The sequence below is a fragment of the Acinonyx jubatus genome, chromosome B1 (genome assembly GCF_027475565.1).
Source record: "Acinonyx jubatus isolate Ajub_Pintada_27869175 chromosome B1, VMU_Ajub_asm_v1.0, whole genome shotgun sequence".
Lineage (NCBI taxonomy): Eukaryota > Metazoa > Chordata > Mammalia > Carnivora > Felidae > Acinonyx > Acinonyx jubatus.
In genome coordinates this window covers 42,645,614-42,664,607 of record NC_069382.1, presented here as the reverse complement: position 1 = coordinate 42,664,607, position 18,994 = coordinate 42,645,614, and the positions used below count along the sequence as shown (strand labels likewise).

General features: G+C 44.5%; 3 protein-coding genes across 4 annotated transcripts in view; 2 read left to right on the top strand and 1 right to left on the bottom strand.

The window, feature by feature from the left end:
- Positions 1-64: 64 nt before the first annotated feature.
- On the top strand, positions 65-10,541 carry HTRA4 (HtrA serine peptidase 4). The gene is made up of 9 exons (XM_027070964.2): positions 65-716; positions 1,154-1,253; positions 2,037-2,241; positions 3,351-3,545; positions 3,968-4,000; positions 5,587-5,701; positions 6,325-6,382; positions 6,802-6,897; positions 10,297-10,541. Exons 1-9 carry the CDS (start codon positions 239-241, stop codon positions 10,460-10,462), a joined length of 1,446 nt encoding a protein of 481 aa, XP_026926765.1. The 5' UTR covers positions 65-238; the 3' UTR covers positions 10,463-10,541.
- Positions 10,542-12,426: 1,885 nt separating this feature from the next.
- Positions 12,427-17,522, bottom strand: TM2D2 (TM2 domain containing 2). The gene is made up of 4 exons (XM_015076061.3): positions 17,169-17,522; positions 16,297-16,384; positions 14,551-14,666; positions 12,427-13,150 (listed from the first exon to the last, which is right to left on the bottom strand). Exons 1-4 carry the CDS (start codon positions 17,393-17,395, stop codon positions 12,937-12,939), a joined length of 645 nt encoding a protein of 214 aa, XP_014931547.1. The 5' UTR covers positions 17,396-17,522; the 3' UTR covers positions 12,427-12,936.
- A 217-nt stretch (positions 17,523-17,739) lies between these two features.
- The window catches only part of ADAM9 (ADAM metallopeptidase domain 9), a 142,264-nt gene continuing 141,009 nt past the window's right edge, over positions 17,740-18,994 (top strand). The window contains exon 1 of one of the 2 annotated variants that reach the window (XM_015076060.3): positions 17,740-18,100. In XM_015076060.3, coding sequence (XP_014931546.2) covers positions 18,004-18,100 — 97 coding nt within the window. In that variant the 5' untranslated portion in view covers positions 17,740-18,003. The remainder of the gene's footprint in view (positions 18,101-18,994) is intronic. The other variant, XR_008295987.1, reaches the window with a different exon arrangement.

Genomic DNA, 18,994 nt, shown 5'->3' with positions numbered 1-18,994 from the left:
CTTCCCGAGGTAAGTGCCTGCACAGGGCAGGGCTGGCGACCTCTCTTCGTGGCGTGGGGGTAGACCTGGCCCCGGGGTAGGGACGGTGTGGGTGATACGTGTGGGATCTGCCAAGTTCTGCCCCATAAAGTCTGGGGGTTGGCGGAGGCGGCACCCAAGCCGGGAGAAAGTGTTGCTCACGTTAGAGCAGTTGCGAGACCAAAGTAACTGGAACAGAGCGAAGAAGGAAGGGGGCACAATGACTAGATCTCTGCTGCGGCCCACCGCGCTCGGACAACTTCTGCTGTGGCTGCTGCTGCCCCCGCTGCCTGTGCCCAGGGTCGAGGCTAGGAAGTCCAGGCCCTCGCTGCCCTGTCCGGCGGCCTGCGAGCCTACGCGCTGCCCCCCGCTGCCCACCTGCTCCGCTGGGGCGACGCCGGTGCTCGACCGCTGCCGCTGCTGCCGCGTCTGCGCGGCGGCCGAGGGAGAGGCCTGCGGCGGGACGCTGGGCCGGCGGTGCGCCCCGGGGCTGCAGTGCCGCGCGCCGCTCAGTGCCCAGCGCTTCCGCGGCGCCTGGATGGGCACTTGCGGCTGCCCCGCGGCGGGAGCGGCCGTGTGCGGCAGCGATGGGCGCACCTACCCCAACCTGTGCGCGCTGCGCGCCGAGAACCGCGCCGCGCGCCTCCGGGGCGCGCTCCCGGCCGTGCCCGTGCTGAAGGGCGACTGCGCCGACCAAGGTGAGAGCCGGCCCGCGCGCGCTCGGGCGCTCGCGACTCCTCTAAGCGGCGCGCCGCACTCGAGGTTAGCCGCAGGCTCGTCCCTGCGCCTTTGCCTGCGGATTCAACTCCTTGTTCCCAATTTTCTTTCCTTCTTAGGTGTCTCCTTACCAGTTCCCATGTGGTTTCTCCCCACTTGCCTCCCCAGGCCTGTTAAACACCGTGTCCCCCTTTCCCTTTCTTTTTTTTTTTTCCCCCACCCGGGATGGGATGACAGCTATTTTCCTCAAGGCGTATCCTTACGGGATGGCCGTGAACATAAAGGGGAGCCCGAAGAGAGGAAGGGGAGGGAAAGGGAACTGGAGGAGGAGAGAGACCGGGAGTTTGGGGATAGGACACCAGATGCGGTCAGGCAGCGGGACGCCCACCGCCCCCAAGCATGGAGCATTTCTTCTCAGGGACCAGGAGTGTAGGCCGGCTCAGGAGCAAGTACAACTTCATCGCCGCCGTGGTGGAGAAGGTGGCGCCATCCGTGGTTCACTTGCAGCTGTTCCGCAGGTAAAGGAGGCAAGAGGCGGCCGCCAGCTGCCCAGCGGTCTGTTCACGAGCGCCTGCCCACTTAAGTCCCTGCGCTACCGCTTTACAAGCATCGTTTAGTCATAAAACCTGCTGTGAGGAAATCGCAGCTCAAAACAGGTTGAGTAATCTGTTCAGGGTGGTTTAGCCAAAGAGCGGAAGCGTAGGGTTCCTGACTTCCAAATCTGGGCCACTCCTCTGCATTTAGTTGCCTGGGGTTTCTCCCTCTCTCATCTCCCACAGACAAAATCTGAGAGTCAGATGTAAGAGCTAGAAGGCATCCTGATGGTGATTTTGCTCAGGCTGCTCGTTTGCATGGAAAGGAATCATGTGTGACAAGACCAGTTAGTAGTGGATCCAAGCTGGAACCAGCCTTCTCTTACACTCTTTCCCTGCCTGGGTCCTCAGTAATGTGGCACTCAGTAACGTGGGATCCACGTTTGGCCCCAGTAGCATGATTAGATTAGGTCTCTGAAGCAGAGGGTTGCTGCTCTGACCATCGCTGAAGGTGGGGGTCAGAGGTGGTCCCTGGAAAAGGGGAGCTGGAATCAGCTCTCATTCGTGATCCTAAGAGATGGCCAAGGCATTGAACATGCAGAGTCCAATTACACATGGAGAGCATGAAAACAGACAGGAGAAAGTAAAATGTCTGAGAAAACCGTGGTGGCAGTATGCTTGATAAATGAGAGGTTCCCATGTCCCCAGACTGTGATAGATCCCCTAATTTTCCTGCCCTCTGCTTATGCCGTTGTCTTGCTGAGACAGGTCACCTCTTAGCAGCAAGGATATTCCTGCATCCAGTGGCTCTGGGTTCATAGTGTCTGAGGATGGGCTCATTGTTACCAATGCCCACGTCCTCACCAACCAGCAGCGGATCCAGGTGGAGCTCCAGAGTGGGGTCCAGTATGAAGCCACTGTCAAGGACATTGACCATAAATTGGATCTTGCGCTGATTAAGATTGAGCCAAACGTGAGTATGCAAGGGCCAAATCAGTCTGTACAGCTAGGGATTTTCATCAATTTGCTGATACTTTCTTTCCCACCCCACTCCCATACATCTTTTCTACCTGGTATATGCTCTTTTCTGGTTTCTTTTTTTTTCCTGTTTTTCACTCCTCTTTTGTTTATTTTCCTCTTTGCCCGTCTGTATATCCCTAACAATTTCTATTAACTATCCAGCCTCCTTTACCTCTTTTTTCAACAGATGCTGCTTCTGGGAAGCTTTGTTTCTGCTTGCCTTAGAATACTAGGAATGATTGCAATGGATTCAAAGCTGCTGAGGAATACTTTGAGGTGCTTGCTACACAAAGTGTAATCTGCACTTCAGCAGCATTGACATTATCTGAGAATGTTTTAGAAATGCAGAATCTCAGATCCCACCCCGGGCTACAGAATCAGAATCTGCATTTTAAATTTATTTTTTTTTTAACGTTTATTTATTTTTGAGACAGAGAGAGACAGAGCATGAATGGGGGAGGGCCAGAGAGAGGGAGACACAGAATCCGAAACAGGCTCCAGGCTCTGAGCTGTCAGCACAGAGCCCGACGCAGGGCTCAAACTCACGGACCGTGAGATCATGACCTGAGCCCAAGTCGGCCGCTTAACTGACTGAGCCACCCAGGCACCCCAGAATCTGCATTTTAATAAGATCCCCAAGTGATTTGTGTGCACGTTAAAATTTGAGAAGCACTGCTCTGGGTGATCTCCTTTCTGTTTGTGGCTTAACCTTGACTAGGAACCTTTGAGCTGGAATCGAGCTAAGTTGCTAATGTCAGTTTATGTTCATCAGCTACTTCACTGGTGGTTTAGTTATAGTAATTTCTACAAAGCAATAGTTTTAGATTTTAGAGATGATACTGATCATCTTATCAAGTGAGAGAGTTTGGTGGTTGCTGGAATTTGAGGAAGAAGCATCAGGCACTTGTAGAATGTATGTGGGTGGGTAGGTGATTCTTGGATTTTAACTGCCCAAATGATAGAGATGGTGTCATATGTGTGTTGAACACAAATACTGGTTGATTCTGTTCTTGATTTGTTTTTCACCTCTCTGTCCTTCCCATCCCTTCTGGTCTTGTGCAGACTGACCTTCCTGTATTGCTGCTGGGAAGGTCCTCTGACCTGTGGGCTGGAGAGTTCGTGGTGGCCTTGGGCAGCCCGTTTTCTCTGCAGAACACGGTGACTGCAGGAATTGTCAGCACTACACAGAGAGGGGGCAAAGAGCTGGGGCTGAAGGATTCGAACATGGACTATATCCAGACTGATGCCATAATTAATGTAAGTCACTTGGGAGGGCCATCCTCAATCCGTTAGGTACTGACAGGACAGTGAGAAGGACATGTAAGAATGCCCTCTTTTCCCATTGGCCTGTTGGGGATGTCCAGAGTACAGTTAGATCCTCATGAGAGGGATGGCATGCCATGTTGTTAGAGTTCAGCCTGTTTGATGTGATAATTGGCATCCATGATAGCCTCTTAGGTCTGTCATAGGGGTCACCCCCTGCTGTAGAAGGTGGTGGTCCTTTTGCTGTTGTCCTTCATTGGCACTGACTTCAGCGTTGGTGATGACGGGGCCACGGCTTTGCCTATCTAGGAGGAACAGGCACTCACCAGCGTAGGCTGCTTTTGGTAAACCTCTTTAGGAACCATGTATAAATGACAAGGAGAAAAGTACTGACTTTTCCAAATTTCTGTCTTCAGCATGGGAATTCTGGGGGACCTCTGGTGAACTTGGTAAGTGACCACTTTCCTTGCTGCTTCACGTCTCTTCCTCACTTTCAAAGACTTTACAAATTCCATGATGCAGACTAGGATGTCACCCTTGTGTAGAGATTTGTAGTAAGATGCTTTTCTGTTATTGCATCGTTTAAGTAACCAGTTAGCAGAAATTTAAATCTACAGTGGATTTATCCTCCTGGCATGTGATTTCATCAAACTGAGAGTGCTAGGGTTTACTTATGCTTACTGACATCTCTTGAGCATGCTTTCTGTCTTCATCGCGTAGTTAACACAAGTCCTGGGCACTAAACTAAAATAGATGTTAAATGACCAACAGTACTATGTAGGGTTTATCCTTGAAATCCCTCTGCTGCTGCGTATGAAGAACTGTTCCTGATCCCAAGATGCTAACTACATGATGTAGTCTGTTCAGGGTTAAATTTAGTCTTGATAGAGATGACAGAAAAGCCACAGTAAGAATCCATTGTTCTGTCATGTTTCTTTAGTTTCATTCAGCATCTCTAGTGGAAATGGGAGTTTCTTGTTGCTCAATTTATGTGCGGAAAGCATGAGAGTGTAGTGCTGTTTGAGACAGTCTGTGATCATGCTTTCTGAGTCCCTTTGAGCTGATTGTTTTTGGTTCTTTACACATTACACTTACTTTTTGGAGGGCGAATTGTATGTGAAATTACTGAGCCCCTTTTTGCTTAGCAATGCATGTAATTTTTTGCACCTGCTTTCTCCTGTAGACAATGAGTCTACTAGAGGAGGGTGACATGCACATTTTCAGGCCACATTCCAGACCTACTGAATTATAATATGTATTTTTTAAAATGTTTATTTATTTTTGAGAGAGAGAGAGAGAGAGTGTGAGCACAGCAAGCTGGGGAGGGGCAGAGAGAGAAGAAGACACAGAATCCGAAGCAGGCTCCAGTCTCTGATCTGTTAGCACAGAACCTGACGTGGGGCTTGAACCCACAAGCTGTGAGATCATGACCTGAGCCGAAGTTGGATCTTAACCAACTGAGCCACCCAGGAGCCCCTAGAATACGTATTTTAGTATGATCAGAAGTCTCTTTTCTACCCTTGCCATTACTCAACAAAGGCTAAAGGATGATGAAGTGCACCAAGAGGAAAGTGTTTCCCACTTCTCAGCTTCGGCCTTGTAGAGCTTTGTTCTCTAAGGTCAATTAGCTAATCCTGAATAGTTTCACTGAAGTGTTGCCTTTTCCATGTTTTTTTTTTAGTTTCATTTAAGCAGAAAAGGCAAATACTCCCTGTCCTCTTATCCCTGTCAAAATACAAACTGTGGTTCACTTTTAAAATCAGTTTGGCGAAGGAAAAAAATGAGCTCAAGATTTTAAAAAATGTCCTCAGTAGGGATTTGCACATGGGTAGGTATCCCCCATCCCCTGGTTTTCCTACAATGCTGTGTGTCCCATAAGGTAACATCTGCTGCTCTCTGTTGAAGTCCGCTTTCCTCTAGCCCCTCTGTGTTCTGACCCTCAGTGACTGGCTTTACTCTCTCCTCTGCTGGTTTTAGTTTTGCACCTATCAGTTTGCATGACTTGGAGACCTAATGATGGCTCCTCCCTTGCCAGGATGGTGATGTGATTGGCATAAATACACTCAAGGTGACCGCGGGAATCTCCTTCGCAATTCCCTCAGATCGAATTCGACAGTTCTTGGCAGAATTCCATGAGCGCCAGTTGAAAGGTGAGGGGAGTTAGGACTTTTTCTTCCTTTCTTGTGTTTTTCAGGAGCACTCAATCTATCGTAGAGACTGCCATTAGGAATTCTGTAGAATAGTGAGTCACTAATACCCAGCTCTTATCACGTTAGCTTGAGTGGCAATATTGGGAGACAAGGCACAAAGCCAGGCATGTATCGTCCCCAGAAATATGTGAATTGTGGTGGAAAGGAAACCCATGGGCTAGAAATGGGAGTGGATGGGAGGAGTGTTCATGCTAGTGACAAAGATTCTCTGAAGCATTTTCATTGCTGACACCCCAAAAAGACAGTTATTATTAAATTTATTTACTTATTTTGGGAGAGACAGAGACAGCATGAGCAGGGGAGGGGCAGAGATAGAGGGAGAGAGAGAGCACCCCAGGCCCTGCACTGTCAATGCAGAGCCTGACCCAGGACTTGAATCCATGAACCATGAGATCATGACCTGAGCCGAAACCAAGAGTTGGATACTTAACCGGCTGAGCCACCCAGACGCCCCTGAAAAGGCAGTTATAATAATAGTAAGGATAATCCATGACTTGGTGTCTTTTATGCTCTGCCCAAAGGAAGGAATTCTTGTTGTTAATTTTCCTAATTTTCCTTTCCAGGAAAAGCTCTTTCACAGAAGAAGTATCTCGGTCTGCGGATGCTGCCTCTCACTATGAAGTAAGCGTGGGTTTGAATGTGTCTGGGTTGTTTTTCAGAAGCAAAAGTCACAGCTGGACAGTCTTAACAGGCGATCTAAAGCATTTGGACCACAACTAGCTACTCTTGTGACTGCAGAGCCTCGTTGTCACAGAGTAGGTGCCTCTGCTGGCACCAATATTTGCTGAACGTTTCAGTAGCTTCTTTCTCTGTGGCTCTACCTTATAATGTCCCATGGTCCCAGGCTTCAGCAGAGAACCAGACCACCCCCGGGGAAGAATAACTGTGACCGGCTTGATGGAATTCTCCCTGGCCACTTGGAGCCTTGAGTAGAACAGATAAGAGTACCTACTGAGTTGGAGATTTTGGCCAGGGCTCTGAAGATTATTAAGTCATTGTGTTTCTTAACCTTCCGGGAAAACTCTTCTCACTTTTCTTAGCCTTCTTCAAGAGATGAAAAGGCAAGATCCAGATTTCCCTGATGTGAGTTCTGGAGTTTTTGTGTATGAGGTGATTCAAGGAACAGCTGCTGAAAGGTAAGAGCGCAGCTACGTGCCATAGTAAAATGTGTGTTGGATTGAGATGTGCACTGTTCAGTACAGTGGCCCTCCCCGCACATGACTGTTAAATACCCAGATGTGGCTGGTGTGACTGAGGAACTGAATGTTCTTTAATTTTATTTAAATAAAAAAAGAGGCAATGGATGCAAAATATTTTTCCATTAAACATACCTTTTGTTTTGGAAGGACTGCCTTTCATACCTTAATCACTGCATTGTGTAAGATGTTGTATAGTAGCATAACAGGTGTGTGTTGTTTCTGGTGGATTTCAAAGACTTATATGAAACAGTGGAAAATAACTTAATTAAAAAAATTACATGTTAAAATGATAATACGTATATTGAGCTAAAATAGGTATATTTTTTAAATGTTTATTGACTTTGAGAGAGAGAACATGCACACAGAAGCACGTGCAAGGGAGGGGCAGAAAGAGAGGAAGAGAGAGAGAGAATCCCAAGCAGGTTCTGCGCTGATAGCGCGGAGCCTGACGTGGAGTTCGATCTCATGACAAGTGAGATCATGGCCTGAGCTGAAATCAAGAGGTGCCCCCAAATAGGTATATTATTAACATTAGTTTCATCTACTTTTAAAGATATTTCTAAAAATTAAAAAAGTTAAAAAAAAATATGCCTACCAGAAAATTTAAAATTATGTATGTGTCTTGCCTTACGTTTCTATTGGACAGTGTGGATTTAGACTTTTGAATACTTGTGTTTGGAAGGACTTCTTTTGGGAAGGGGATGGTTCTTTGTAGCCCAAGAATTCATGATGAGTTAATAGCATAAGCTTAAATTAATTTTGCTAGGAATTCTCAAATCTACTCTTTCGATACCTTAGTTATTAAGAACAGGAAGAATTCAGAGGACTAATGGTTTAATAATATATTTTAGGTACTTTCAGACACTTTTTTCTTGGAACTCTGGAAGACCGTATCAGAGGCCAGCACTGAATGAATGAATGTAAATAAAGCAAAGGCTAGAATAGCTTATCAAAGAAGTGCTCAGCTGATTTTACTCTTGTCTTTAAACATTTATACTAACTACTGAGGGAAGAAGTGGTTTGTCCTACAGTTATTTTCCTGAGTCTCTCTCTTATACTTCTTCAATATCCCTTTCTCACTATTTTTGGTTTTCAAGAGCTCAGTCACCTTTTTAGACTATGGCAACTCCTTTACTAGGGGAAGGAAACCACAGGGTACTAACTGTTCAGAATAGCTAAGTAGTAGGTCTCATGTTACTAAATTTGGCTTGTCGTAGGCTTTTCTAAACTTTCTTGCTTCCTGCCCTCCCCCCACCCCTTTATTTTTAACTTTTGGCTCAAGGCCAAAGCTATTTCTTTCAGCTCTCCAAGTCCTTGCTACTCAAAATGTGGTCTGTAGACCAGCAGCATTGGCATCACCTGGAGCTTTTTAGAAATGCAGAACGACAGGCTCTACCACTGAATCAGAATCTGCATTTTATTTTTATTTTTAAAAATGTTTATTCTGAGAGAGAGAGAGAGAGAGAGAGAGAGAGACAGAGAGAATCCCAAGCAGGCTTCGTGCTGTTAGCATGCAGCCCAGCTCCTGGCTTGATCTCACCAACCGTGAGATCATGACCTGAGCCAAAATCAAGAGTCAGATGCTTAACCAAATGAAGCCACTCAGGTGTCCCAGAATCTGCATTTTAAACAAGAGCTGCAGGTGATTTGGATGAACATTAAAATATGGGACTTGCTTGAAGTCACCGATAAACCAGAAATCTATTATTTCTGGCTTCCCCCACTTATATCTAATAATAATCACAATTATTACAGTAATAACAGCTGGCACTTATTAACCACTATGTCAGGCATCATTTTAAGTGTTCTACATACTTTTTTGAGCCCCCAATAGTCTTATGATATAGGCATTAATTTATAGAAACGGCAGCTGTGGTACAGAGAGGTAATTACTTGAGAGGTACATAATTATCCAGAGAGCAGGGATGTGGAATCTGGCTTAACCCCTGGATTATCCCGTTTTGTAGCTCCTTCTCTTGTTTCTGAGAGGCAGAGTGAGTAGCCAGGTGGGTTTTCAAGTCTGAAAGACCCAGGATCAAATCCTTTAGTTTCTTCCAAGCTGTGGGACATGGGAAAGATCATTTATCCTGGCTAAGCCTCACTCCCTCATTTTGGTGTGTAGTTTACACTAATAACTGGCAGGTTTACCTTTTTTTTCTATTCACAGAACTATAACGAATTAAGTTTCTTCTTTGTACACTGCCCCAGTCATCCTCCTGAGGTGTCCTTGTTCTAAAGGTTTTCCATACTTTTAGCTTTGCCCTCAAACTTCTTTTCATAGCCTCTTGCTTTAAATTTCTATTAAAAAAAATTCCACATTCTTGGTAATCCTCCCACATCCTTCCTTTGACTTCCCATATCTTTTTTGTTTTTTAATTTTTATCAAAAAAAATTTTTTTAATGTTTATTTCTGGGACAGAGAGAGACAGCATGAGTGGGGGAGGGGCAGAGAGAGAGGGAGACACAGAATCCAAAGCAGGCTCTGAGCTGTCAGCACAGAGCCCGATGTGGGGCTCAAACTCACCAACCATGAGATCATGGCCTGAGCCGAAGTCGGTCTGACTGAGCCACCCAGGCACCCCTTCCATTTCTTTAAAATGGTGTCTCCTGGAGTCATTTCATTTGATAAGCCTCTTCCAGCCTATTACTGACTTTAAGAGGAATCATCAGCATGGCCATATATTATTGCAGTGTTTTGTGTTTGGAGGTGCTTTTTGTTTCTAGACTATGTACTCTATGTGAAGCAAACGTGTTGGAGACAGAATGTAATCACAGCTTTGGGGAAAAGGAGCCTACAACCAGAGCCTTAAATATTTAGACTTGGAGGGGTGACTGGTTTTTGACTAACTGAAAGCAGAGCCACCATGCAGCTCAGCACAGTCTACTTCCACAACCATGGGTGAAGATGGGACAAGTGGGCTGTCAAAACCAAACTGATAGAGTACAACTGTCTGGGGAAAAATGTATATTGCTTGGAAATATATTGCTTCATCTCTGCTTGAGGTTTACAGAGGTCAGAGAATGATAAAAACCAAAAGCTAAATTCCCTATTCCAAGCCAAATCCAATATACGGGAGGAGTAAACTTTTTACATGATTGTTAGAGTATTGACTTTATAAAGGTAAGTAAGACTGTTGTCCCCAGGTGATAGTCCCCAGGACTATCTTAGGATAGTCCTCATATTTGGAAGGATTGAGGCTATTTCTGGTTTCCTGGTTGTATGTTTAATGACAGCAAAATAATGCCAAGAGATGACATTAAATTCTGGATGGGGACAAGCAAAACTTACAGTTTCATGGTTCTTTTCTCCCCCCCCCCCCCCCCCCCCCCCCCCAGCTCTGGGTTGAGAGACCACGATGTAATTGTCAGCATAAATGGGCAACCTGTTACCACCACAACTGATGTTACTCAAGCTGTTAAGGACAGTGATTCCCTTTCCATGATGGTTCGTCGGGGAAGTCAAACTCTGATCCTGACAGTCACACCTGAAATAATCAATTAAATATCTTGCCTTAAAGAGAAATTACCTAACAAAACCAAAGCTATATTACCTGGTTTGTATTGAAGATGTACCAAAGATGGCAAGTTTTAGGTTCTCTTTCTTATAAAGAAAAATGAATGCTTTAAAACACACATACATTCAGGGACCTTTTGGTTGGGGTGCTCTACTGTTGGTTGCTAAGAAGCCTTACTAAAGCAAGTGAAGGACATGGTGCCAGGAAGTCTGGGAACTGATAACATTTTATTTAAACAAAGAAACAACTGAAAGACAGGCACAGTTTCTAATTTAACCTTGACAGAAGGCCGCTTTAGGACTTTAAAACTTCTCTATAGCTACAAACTGGATATAACACAAACATCCACACACACACCAAATATGAAGAAACAACCTGAATCCAGAGTGCAAAGGAAATCCAATTGTTAATAATACTCCTTTTCCCAGTTTTTCAGGTTGTATCATATTTGGCCAGGGTTTATAGATGCAGAGGATGGGCATCATTTGCAAGTCAAACGGACACTGGCAACTGCAGACTGTCACAGAGAATATTAAAGATTCTCATGATCACCCTGACAGTGGTCTCCAAAAGCTTTTCTGACTGTGAGAAGGGCTTCTTTTATAAGACAGATACTTCAATAACTTACAGATTTTTACCTTTTTACCCAAGCTCATCCTCCTGGCAACATTAATGATTTTGAGTCTGAAAGTTGCCAAAGTGTTGTTTTTAAAGAAAGTCGCTTTTGGTGGGGGTTTGTGAATATCCTGAGATTTTTTTAAAAAGTGTGAGATGAGGCAGGACTTGTGGCTTAGAGTAGTATCTTATTTTTGGTAAGATTTTAATTTTAGTTTGTTTTCCAGATTTCTCTTAGTAGTTATTATTTTTTTTAATACAGTGTCTCCTTAAATTCTATGCAGAATTTTATGTTTATGTGCATTTTTTCCTGGGGAGGGGGTCTAGTTTCTTCATGACCTACAACAATTTAAAAAATACTATATACTTATAGTATAGAGACTATGAATAAGAATCTACCAATTATAACTATTGTAGACAACAAGGTTAAGGTCAATGTGGCACAGAACTTTCAAGACAGAATAATCTGTTTTAATTTTTCACAGTTGCTACCATTTAAGAGTAGAAGTACAGTGAGCATATTTATCAGGGATAATAAAGCTGAAACTTTTAGAAAAGCTGATTCATAATGATGGAACATATCCAGAGTTTTTTTTAACTGTGATTCTTGGTCTTTAAGTCAACTATTATGAGACTAAACTTTGAGTACTTCTACCTTGATTGTTTCTAGAATTTATCCTGAATATCAGGCTCTTAGTTTGTCCACAAAGTCCTCCTTTTACTTTGTAGTTAGCAGTTCTTTTCAACATAAATTGCAAAGGATGGGAACTAAGCTTTTAAAACCACTTATAATTCAGAACATTTCCTTTTATTCCCCGTGATTTGGGAATGCAAAAGCCTGGTTGTCTCTTTCCCTACTGACTACTATAGCCCACAGTGAGAGCTTCTGGAACCACACTTATTTTGACAGAATGTGTTCAGTTTCTCTTTGTCCCCATAAATCACATCCTAACTCTACCCAGTACTCAGTAATTCTGTCCTTTAAGCATCTGTTTTTCTTTCACCTTATCTTACATAATTGTGAAGAATAGTTTTACAGTTAGGTGTATGATATGTTTTTTACCAGCCTAAAACGTAGGCTCTCTAAACTAGTGAATAACTAATTTTTGGATAGGATAGCCAAGAGGATAGCTTAACCCAGACATGACTGATATTGTTGGGCTTTCAAAATATAATTGAAATGAAGAAATTATTGTACTGTATATACTGCCTCTGGGGCAAAATAGTGATGTAACAGTAGGATTATTAACAGAGTGGTTCATTTTAAATGCCTAGCTTTTGGCAAAACAAACAGAATTTTGAGTCTCATTCTACCTACTGAAAGTACCAAACAGCATTCCAGGTTGGCAAAATTTATTCTGCAATTTAAAATCAGAAAGTCAGAATTTCAGTGTGTATTAAAATCCATGGCCATTTTACTTCTGCTGAAGATTTTCACTGGTTCAGCTTCAGATCTCTTCTGCATGAAGATTTAGGGTCACAAAAGGCACAAGGTTCACTTGCTCATCTTGTTGGGTCCACTTGCTCCAAAGTATTAAAGATACAGCAATGTACAGAAATAAAGAGCACGCAAACCCCTCTGCAGCTTATAAGTTAGTCACTATCCTTTATATTTTGTACATGAGGAAAGGTACACACTTGATTCCCAAACACTGTTGGTTTGTCATTTCTAGTCTGCAAGGTAAAATTTGGGTTGAAAACCCGGAGTCCAGAGAAACCTTCCTAACCAAACCCATTCCCTCCAAAGAGGGAAAGTAATGGTCAGGTCTGGCATCAAGGAAGAGTTTTGAGCCTGTAGAGATGAATTCAGAAGACGTGCCTCTCTGGGCCATGACGGTTGCTCTTTTTAGTAAACAGTGCACCAATTGCTGCCATCACTTGGCATCAGCCCTCCAGTAATAAGCAAAATAAGGTCAACAAACCACCAAATCCCAAGTCCCCCAAGTGTCAACAGCTTCCCTACTGCTGTGCCAGTGTGTCCCAGACAGAAACGATCCACTCCAAAACATCCCAGGAAGAAAGAGTACAGTAAAGTGGTTATGAAGTAGTGTCCAGTATATCTAGACAGAAGGAATGAAAAGGAAGATGTTTACCACATGAAAATTAAAACATTTAATGATTAATGAACTTAACATAAGTGAAGAGATAGTGTAGCAGTTTCTCTGTGGCCTCGGATATACCCCCCACCCCCCCACCTGAAGAAAATCTCTAGTTGGTCTAGTGTTGTAAAAGAGCACTACCCGGGACCTATAGGAACAAATACGGATTTGGATTAGACAAGAAACAGTCAAGCACGTTTGCTCTGTTAGACAGTCTGGTAGAGGGGAGTCTGGGCCTGCATCCTTCCCTGACACAGGCAGGCTCCTGAGGCTGTATTTCTGAATACAGTTCTCTAAAGAAGTGCTGTCGTGTTTCATCAGGTGAACACTGATCTCCGTATACCCTTCTGCTGTTTTGTGGCAACTAAAAGTGAGGTTTCTTCAATAAGGACTTGGGTCTTACATACTGCAATGACACTCAATTGCAGTTGCCCTAATATCACTAAGCATCACAGACTCTTCATTAGCAAATGATGTACATTCTGTGCCTTCAAGCAAAATTTACAGAAATGACCCTAATTCTTTAAGATAAACTTATTTCAAGGAGAGAAACCCACACTTTTCATAATAAAACCTTTACTCCTGAAATACTAAGGCTATTTTCACAGGATTTATACCTATCATAAGAATTTTGGCACCAGATCATCTAGTCCAACTCCTTTATTCTGTAGGTTAGGGAGGGATTTAGTCTCTGGGCATCCAAAGGCACTTAGCTAGTTGATGAAAGAGACATTTAAAACTTCTGGCCTCTGGTCCAGGGTCCTCTCTGTTTATAACCACATTGCCCCTGTCCATGGATTATGCACAGTAGTAATCATGTTGCCCCTTTAACACTTTTTTAAAAAAAAATTTTTTTTAAATATTTATTTTTTTTTGAGAGAGACAGAGACAGAATGCGAGTGGGGGAGGGGCAGAGAGAGAGGGAGACACAGAATCCAAAGCAGGCTCCAAGCTGTCAGCGCAGAGCCCGATGTGGGGGCTCAAACTCATGGGCTGTGAGATCATGACCCGAGCCGAAGTCGGGCGCTCAACCAACTGAGCCACCCAGGCGCCCCTAATTAACACTTTTTAAAAAATGTTTTATTTATTTTTGAGACAGAGAGAGTGGGGGAGGGGCAGAGAGAGGGAGACACAGAATCCAAAGCAGGCTCCAGGCTCTGAGCTGTCAGCACAGAGTCTGATGCACGGCTTGAACTCACAAACTGTGAGATCACTGACCTGAGCCGATGTCGGATGTCAGACGCTTAACTGACTGAGCCACCCAGGTGCCCCATTTAACACTTAAAAGAAAAAGTCAAGAGATGACAAGAAAAACAGCTGTACCTCTAAGTACCAACCAAACCATTCAAAGTAACACTTACTTTATACAAGGTTTATTCTCTCGTAGGAAAGTCCTAGGACTGGCACATTCAATCCCATCTAGGGCCCGGCACTGGACTGAAGTGTGTTCCACGTCACTGTAGGCCTGACCACCAAACTGTGCCATAACAACCAAAACAAACAATCCAAACTCACCAAAGCAAGTAAATACAAAATATATCTTTATATTCATTAATAAAAGGTGACTCAGGACAATAATTATACTAACAAAGTTGGGGTAAAGCTGTGTTCAAGAGCAAGGAATTTAGTGATTCAAGGGGATTTTAAACTATTCCACCATAATTGTGCATTGTTTTAAGTAAACCTTTTTTTTCTTCTTTGTGACTGGCTTCTTTAATAATATAGTAAAAACCTTTACAATCAGTTTCATTAAATGCCATTTAGAACAGACGGACACAATGCTTTAATTATCCTATATTTACAGGAAAAAGAACATATTCTGGAGCGTTTGGAAATGGGTATTTAAAAAGTCAATGTGTATTAGAAGTCTGCTTTATATATTATAAATGAACATAATTAGGAAAAAACTCAGAATATCAGCTGACTCAGAATTCTATTTAGGTCATGAATGTGTGATTATCAAATATCTACAGTACATTTTTTAATTAGTTTAAATTACAGCAAAAAAATTTCAGAACAGGACCTGTTACCATTTATGTAACTGAACTCTAGTAGAGAAAGCACAGCTGTACATTCTCCCCTGGCACCTTATTAAGTAACTTCACTAGTATTTGCATTGGAGCATCCTCAAAGGGAAGGGACTTGGAAATCATACCTTCCCTGGGATTCAGGTGCCTGAGTACTGGTTCTCTAGGACTTCTGGGGAAAGTAGCAGTTTGAGTGCCTTCACGGGATCAACTCAGTTTTTAATTCAAATGGGCAAAAGTAAGTGATCTCTATATGATGCTAACTCAAACCTTCATTGATAATTATCAGTAGAACAAGATCTCATTGTATTGAAAATACTTCTTTACACATGATTGCAGTAAGAGTTGCTTTTTTGGTCTTGCTACTTTCAGGTTTATTCCTTTGTCTCTGATTTAGTATAAACAATGTTTTCCCATAACTCTCTTATACCTGATTGAATCTTGACTTGCATTATGCTGCATAATACGAGGGGAAGGTACATGAACTTGACTGGTTTTGGGGACACTAAGTAGGATGTTATTAATGGAAATGAATGGCTTTTTTCCATCAAGAGGCCACTGTTACCAAAGGCCTCTCCTTGAATACTATAACCTCCTACAAAGGCATATACTGATAGACCCCATCTATTTCCTAAGAAAACAGGAAGTAGATGGCAACTGCTTGCCTGGTGAAAAGAACGATCACTGCCCCAAATGCACGTGTAATGAAGATACAGCTCAATCCATTATTGGTTTTAGGAAGTGCATAAACCTTTCTTTTGCTCTTTCAGCCAAGTGCACACTTGAAAGATAATGAGGTTACCTAATAGCTTTCTATCAGTCAATCTCAATGGCCCAAAGAATCAAAGACAGGTTAGTCTGTGCACCTGGGTAGTTTTGGCACAGACACTGCTTCTTCCTGAGGAAGTGAAATGTCTTGTTCAGTTAATGACCCTGGCCATGATGGAAATTTCCAGTAAGTCATTCTAATAGAGTCTACAAAAAGGTAACTTCATACCCCTATACTTTTATTATAACAGCATTTACCTAGTACTATTTCTCTATGGAAGAGTTTGCTTATAAAACAAAATAAAAACCCACCTTGAGACAACCATAACCGAGTTCCTGGGATGCAGTTGCATTTCCAACATGATCCACTGGGTCGTCACATTCTATAAATTCATCAGGTCTGTAAATCACCAGTAAGATCATGATCACCATCTCATATGGTTTTTGCAAATGGCTGTTTATGTATATATAAACAAAACAAGCAAGAGACATTGCTTCAAGTTTTCTAGGGTTTAATTTCATTCTGACTGTACCCGAGAGTTGCTGTCAATCAGACTGAAGAACAGCAGGTCAAACAGCCATCCTTTAATTGGGGGAAAGGGAGTGTTTCTGGTTGATTTCTACATGGATTCTACTTCTGCCAAGGCTTCCTCTTCCCTAGGCAAAGAGCCACAAGGCTATGGGAGCAAAATTGAAGCCAAAGGATTACCAGTTCTCTTTTGCATTTCCCAAACGCCTTTTCTTATGGACTAAAAAGAGATGTTAAAAACTTGGTTCTGCAACAGGATATCGCTTTTTAAAAAAAGAAAGTGCCCTGTAGGCAAGGATAAGTAATTTACTCCATTTGTGCCTCAGTACCAGCACATACGACGGATTCTCCTTCAGTTAAAGGGAGCAGGATAGAGAAGGCACAACCTCGTACCCTTCTTCCGGAGGCTATATGAGGTCACTCCTTCCTAGTTTTCCTTTTTCGGGATCCCAAAGGATCTGCCACTGACACACAAGGTTTTCCCCTGCACGGGTGAGAGGAGTGAGAAACCTGTCATGGTATTTACCTCCCGCGTGTTGACTATCAGGTCCTCAGGTGAAGAGGGTCTGAAAAAAAAAGCAGCCTCCCTTCCCCCCCAACCCCAACACCCATATATTCCTGGCCCCATCTCCACCTCGACGACTGGGTAGCTTACAGGTAAGAGCAAAGGATGACTGGAGACTGGGGGTCGCCATATTCCCAGCTCGGAGCGCCGGCGGAGCCCTCTGGGTGGGCGGCGCCAGCGGATGTGAGCTCGGGCTCGGCGGTAGCGTTGTGTGAGTGGCTCCGAGAGACACAGTGAAGCAGAAGTAGATTCCCCAGCAGCAAAGCCGCCTGGCCGCACAGAAGTAAGTAACTCACCGGGCAACCACCCAGCACCATCTTCCTGGGCCCAGTGGAATAGACCCGACCTCAACAGCAAAGCTCGGCCGGCACAGCCGACCCAAGGTAGTCCTGCCAGGTCAGGCCTCTCCGCGCGTAGCCCCACTCCTCGCCACCAAACAGCCAATGGGTGTGCTCCGCCCAATGCCCGCAAACCAATCAGAAAAGGCTGCGCAGCGGGCGGGGCTGCCCTTCGCTTTTCCTCAATTCCGCTTCTGGGTCTTGCGCTCCACCTCCGGGTACTTCCTCCAATTAGGTCCTTCTACGCCCAAAGTAGGCGGGCCTGGAAGCGGAGGGGGAGGGGCATAAATGGTAGTGGGCGGGGCAGTTAGTGTGAATGGGCGGGGTAGGCTAGTGTGGGTTTTAGCGGCTGGGACAGAAATCCCCTTCTCCCGCCGGCGACTGGATTTTTCTTTACGTCAGCGTAGCGAGCGCGATGCCGGGAGCGAGCTCGGACTGGAGCCAAGTTGCGTCAGTGCCGAGCGCGTGCTCGTTCCAGGCGCGCGCATCTTCGGCCAGCTCTGGGGCCCCGTCTGGGTTGGGAAATGATGGAGCACGCTGAGGCAGAAGCAACCGAGTGTTGAGTGGAACCTGCGGAATCTGCCGCGATGGGATCGGGCGCGGACTCGCCCTTTGGGGTCCTCCGCTTCCGGTGGCTGCTGTTGTTTGGCTTGGTGGGCCCAGTCCTCGGTGGGGCTCGGCCAGGTGGGTGTCCGCCTCCCCCCAGGGACCTCTGAGATTTCTGTTTCTAGGGCTGGGACGCTCGGAGTTACCCTGTGGTGTCTGGGAGCAGAGGGGCCTGGCTGGGGACTGGACCTGGGGTCGGGAGGCGGAGCCACTCCAGCTTGTGTGTGGACAGTGCTCAGACCCGAAGCTCGGGGTCTGGCGCCCCAGACCCTTCTTGTCAGTATTCTGCCTGGTTCCTCTTCCTCCGTCTCCTGGTCGGCGGAGCTTTTTGCATTGCGCCCCACCCCCATCTCGTCATAACTGGGTCCCCCAGACTCTCTTGGGACTTCTCTGGGACCTACTCTGACCTCAGGGAGTCGGCTGAAAGCTTTGGAGTCTGAGTGCGCGCCGAGGGTGTGTTCTTGTTTGAACTGCTTTGAGAAATGGAGCTTCGTTTTGCTTGTAGAGTTAATGTCACTCGGAAATAGACTGGGAGATGGAACTTTTGCTCCAGGTTATCATAATTTGAAATTTTGCGTTCTTTTTAATAGCGGAGTCCCTTGTAGGTTCACAGAGCTAAATTTAGTGATGGAATAAAGGGGGGTCGCCCATTTGTCTTGGGCCATTTAGTTGCTGTAGCAAAGAGTACTTCTTTTTGGAAGCGAGGTGCTGTGTTTGTATAGCCAAACAGTCTTTTATCTGTGGTTTTACTGGGTTCATAATGTCTTAAATCCGTAAAAATAATCCCTGCTCTGCTTAACTCACGGGATTACCGTAAGAATTAAATCATTTATGTGAGATCGCCTTTGAATTGTGAAACTTCCCTTGAATATGTAAGGTATTTATACTGGAGATGCCCAGACATAGTGGAAACAAATTGCTAACACTCTAGCTTGTTTCTGGAAACAACTTCTTTGTTTATTTTGGCTCTTG